Raw genomic sequence first — 3379 nt, 5'->3', positions numbered from 1 at the left:
AAAATGATTCACTGTGCGGGATTAACTGAAAGTGCTTTTGCATTGTGCGTAATGACGAATTTACAAGGCTGAAAAAGTACCTACCTATTTATAAAATAAATAATCTAATAATTTCTACATCAAGGTTAAACCATTGAGGGAAATTATGATGAATACATGTAAGAATTTAATTTTCTCTATAAGATGTGATGTGTTTGCAGTGGTTTAATTAACACATATGGGCCTTTAGGTAACACCAGGCCTTACATGTAGCACACATCACTTCACGTCATGAAATGGGAGTGAGTACCAGTGGCTCCGAGGGTCCCACTCCCTCCCTCCCTCCCTCCCTCCCTCCCACCCATCCACCCATCCACCTCCTCCCTGCGTCACCGGCAGGAGAGGGGGGCCAAGAAACAAAGTTTGGAGACAAGAGTTGACATTCAAAATGCACACTTCACTCAAGGTCCGTGTGGTGAACCAAACGAATACTTAAATCCAGTAAATATTACCAGCAGGGAGAAGAAGTTTGTTGACCTGTTGCGTCCATATGACAGGTTAATAGTTTTTTCCTTTTTTTTGGCAATGTTTCCCAGTCCCAGCACGTCCACTCCCTTCTCTGTAAAGGATATATTAAACTTGGAGCAGAGTCATGGCGTTATGGCGTCTTCTCTGGACGTTTCCTCACGTATGGACTGCTGCATCCTGCCGACCTCCTCCTCCTCTTCCTCCTGCATGCTGGCCCGCATGAAGCAGGAGCCTCTCCGGGACATGTCGTCTCCCGCCGCCGCCTCGCTGTTCGGAGAGGACCTCCACGAGTCCCGAGCAGGCAGAGGCAGCAGTGCTCTCAGCTTTGCCTCCAGCTTTTATGGGAAATCCCTCTTAGATGTGGACATAGTCAAGGATGAGAAATCAGACGCGTTTGAGGGGAAACGCAGAAAAGGTGAGTTGAGGCAGAGGACAAGCTTGTTTGTTTTGTGGGCCTGTGATAAGGCCTACACACGATGTGTACCAGAATACAACTTATACTCAAAACCACCTCCAATAAACCAAATGTCTTGTCTAAAAAAAACATGTAACTATTTTAGAGTATAAATAAAAGTTGATCAACATTTTTCTCAGACCTGATAGACTATTTAATATTGAAAAATAATCATTACCAGTATAGTTCAAATCTTGCATCGGCTAATAATATGCAACATATGTGTCTTTATCCAGAGTTTACATTGAGTACATTATGGGTGGGAATTAAATTGAATCAGCAAACTTAGCAGTAATGGCACCACAGCCTCATTAGAACCATATAATATGATAAAATACAATAACCAGGCCTATATTATATGATGCTGTTATCATTATTTGTTATTAATATTGGTGTTTTTTATAACCCTAATGGCAAAAACGGTTCTAAAGGAATACAGTAGATATATTAGAACTATAAGAAACCTCTAAAAGGTCACATTTGCAGCTTGTTTTCATGTTTTTTTCTCTGTCTGGTTCAATCAGAAGAGTTCAGTCCTCCTCTCGAGCCCGCGGGGGACATAAAAACTGCGGATCCGGACCGACCCAAGCCCCGCAGACGCAGGAAGCCTCGGGTGCTCTTCTCCCAGGCGCAGGTGTACGAGCTGGAGCGGCGCTTCAAGCAGCAGCGGTACCTGTCCGCCCCGGAGAGAGACCACCTGGCCGGGGTGCTCAAGCTGACCCCGACCCAGGTGAAGATCTGGTTCCAGAACAGGAGGTACAAGTGCAAGCGGCAGCGGCAGGACCAGAGCCTGGAGATGGTGTCCCTGCCGCCGCCCAGGAGGGTGTCGGTGCCGGTGCTGGTGCGGGACGGGAAGCCCTGTTTGGCGGCGGACACGGGCACATACAACCCTTCCTACAGCATGGGTCCCATCAACCATTTCACTTACAACAACTACCCACCCTTCAGTAACTACACGGGGCCCGGCTGCAACACAAACTATGCGTGTAATTATCCTGCAGCCACGATGCAAACTGTGCAAGGTTCCTCCAACAGCGGGAGTTACATGAACTTTGGCGCAGGAGACTTGAATAATGTGCAGAACAGCTTCTCCTCCAGCACCGGGGTGTCCTCGTTACATGGCATCAGGACATGGTGAACACGTATCACTCGTTATATTAACCACACTTTAACTTTTGACTGCATGCATTTGTAAATGTGTCGAGATTTGGCGGAGTTCATTTAACTTCTCTTATATTTAATGACTTCTTTTTTCGTAGTTTTTGTTTTCAGCACCAGTTTTTGTCAGAATAGCGATATTTTCATGTATTTTCGTGGCATTAGCGCACAAACAGGCATTTTTGAGAGAGTAAAAAAAATGCAATTAAAATTATTTAAATGTTTTTGTAAAAAATGTTTTATTTCAATAAAACTCAGATACAGTTGCCTATGTGGTCGTTCTAGTAAATACAACCTAATCTTAGCAATTAAGTTTATGTAAAATATAGACCATTATTATGATTACTGTTATTATTATAATTTCTACAATAAAAATATAAAATTAAAAACTTTGAGAAATTGGCTCTTAATTCTTAAAACATAAAAGACAACAATGGCCTATTAGAAAAACCATTTAGCCTCCATTAAATAAATATAAATGTGAATATGTGAACATGACAGTAATAGTAAATTATAATTTCGACAATATAAATATAATACCAGCATGTGGTTCTTCTAATGGTTGAGTTGGTAATAGATCAGTATGACGGAGCCTACACCCCTCATATGGTTTGTGTCTGGTGAAAGTGTTCAAGTGGCCGTTAGGAAGCTTCCTTCAATATCCTCCAAAGAGGTTAAAAGGTTGGTAAAGGTTTACACATTTTTACTACCCGCTGTCAGACACATGTACACGCTACATGTGCTTAAAAGTCACTGCAGGGACAGACAGGGCTGTGAGCCATGACCTTTACTTGTAATAAATTTCAATACTTTCCCCAAATTAAGATTAATAATGTACATTTATCTATCTAAATGTTACAAATCCTGATGTACTTGCAATATGGTGTTTTTCATTGGAAAGGATTTAATAATTATTATTAACATGAACTTCAAATTTGTAGGAGGAATTTCTGCGTAAATGTCAAAGAGTCAACACCGTTTTAAATAACAGGGCAATCAAGATGTGACCTGATCTAAGATTTTTTATCTACTTTGGACAATATTGGTTATTAAAAGTTACCCTTTGGCAAAGTTGCTGAGTCAGTATTGTGTTTCATTTGAGAAATCGGAATATTTTAGCTGGACTGAAGCTCAGCTGTAAAAACACAAAGATAAAAGGTTAATAGTGACTGAACAAAGCTGTAAAATTAACTCCATATAAAACTTTGGTCTGTAGTCACTTCCTGGTCGATGTTTGCTTCCCGTCTTTGCTCCGTTAGT

General features: G+C 41.3%; 1 protein-coding gene across 1 annotated transcript; it reads left to right on the top strand.

Annotated features, from left to right (window-relative positions):
* The first annotated feature begins 392 nt into the window (after window positions 1-392).
* nkx2.5 (NK2 homeobox 5) lies at window positions 393-2385 on the top strand. Its single transcript, XM_020079209.2, has 2 exons — window positions 393-922; window positions 1486-2385. The coding sequence occupies exons 1-2, from the start codon at window positions 565-567 to the stop codon at window positions 2097-2099; spliced, it is 972 nt and encodes a 323-aa protein (XP_019934768.1). The 5' UTR covers window positions 393-564; the 3' UTR covers window positions 2100-2385.
* Window positions 2386-3379: the final 994 nt, after the last annotated feature.

The sequence above is a fragment of the Paralichthys olivaceus genome, chromosome 9, assembly GCF_024713975.1.
Source record: "Paralichthys olivaceus isolate ysfri-2021 chromosome 9, ASM2471397v2, whole genome shotgun sequence".
Taxonomy (NCBI): Eukaryota; Metazoa; Chordata; class Actinopteri; order Pleuronectiformes; family Paralichthyidae; genus Paralichthys; species Paralichthys olivaceus.
This window is presented reverse-complemented; position numbering and strand designations above follow the sequence as displayed.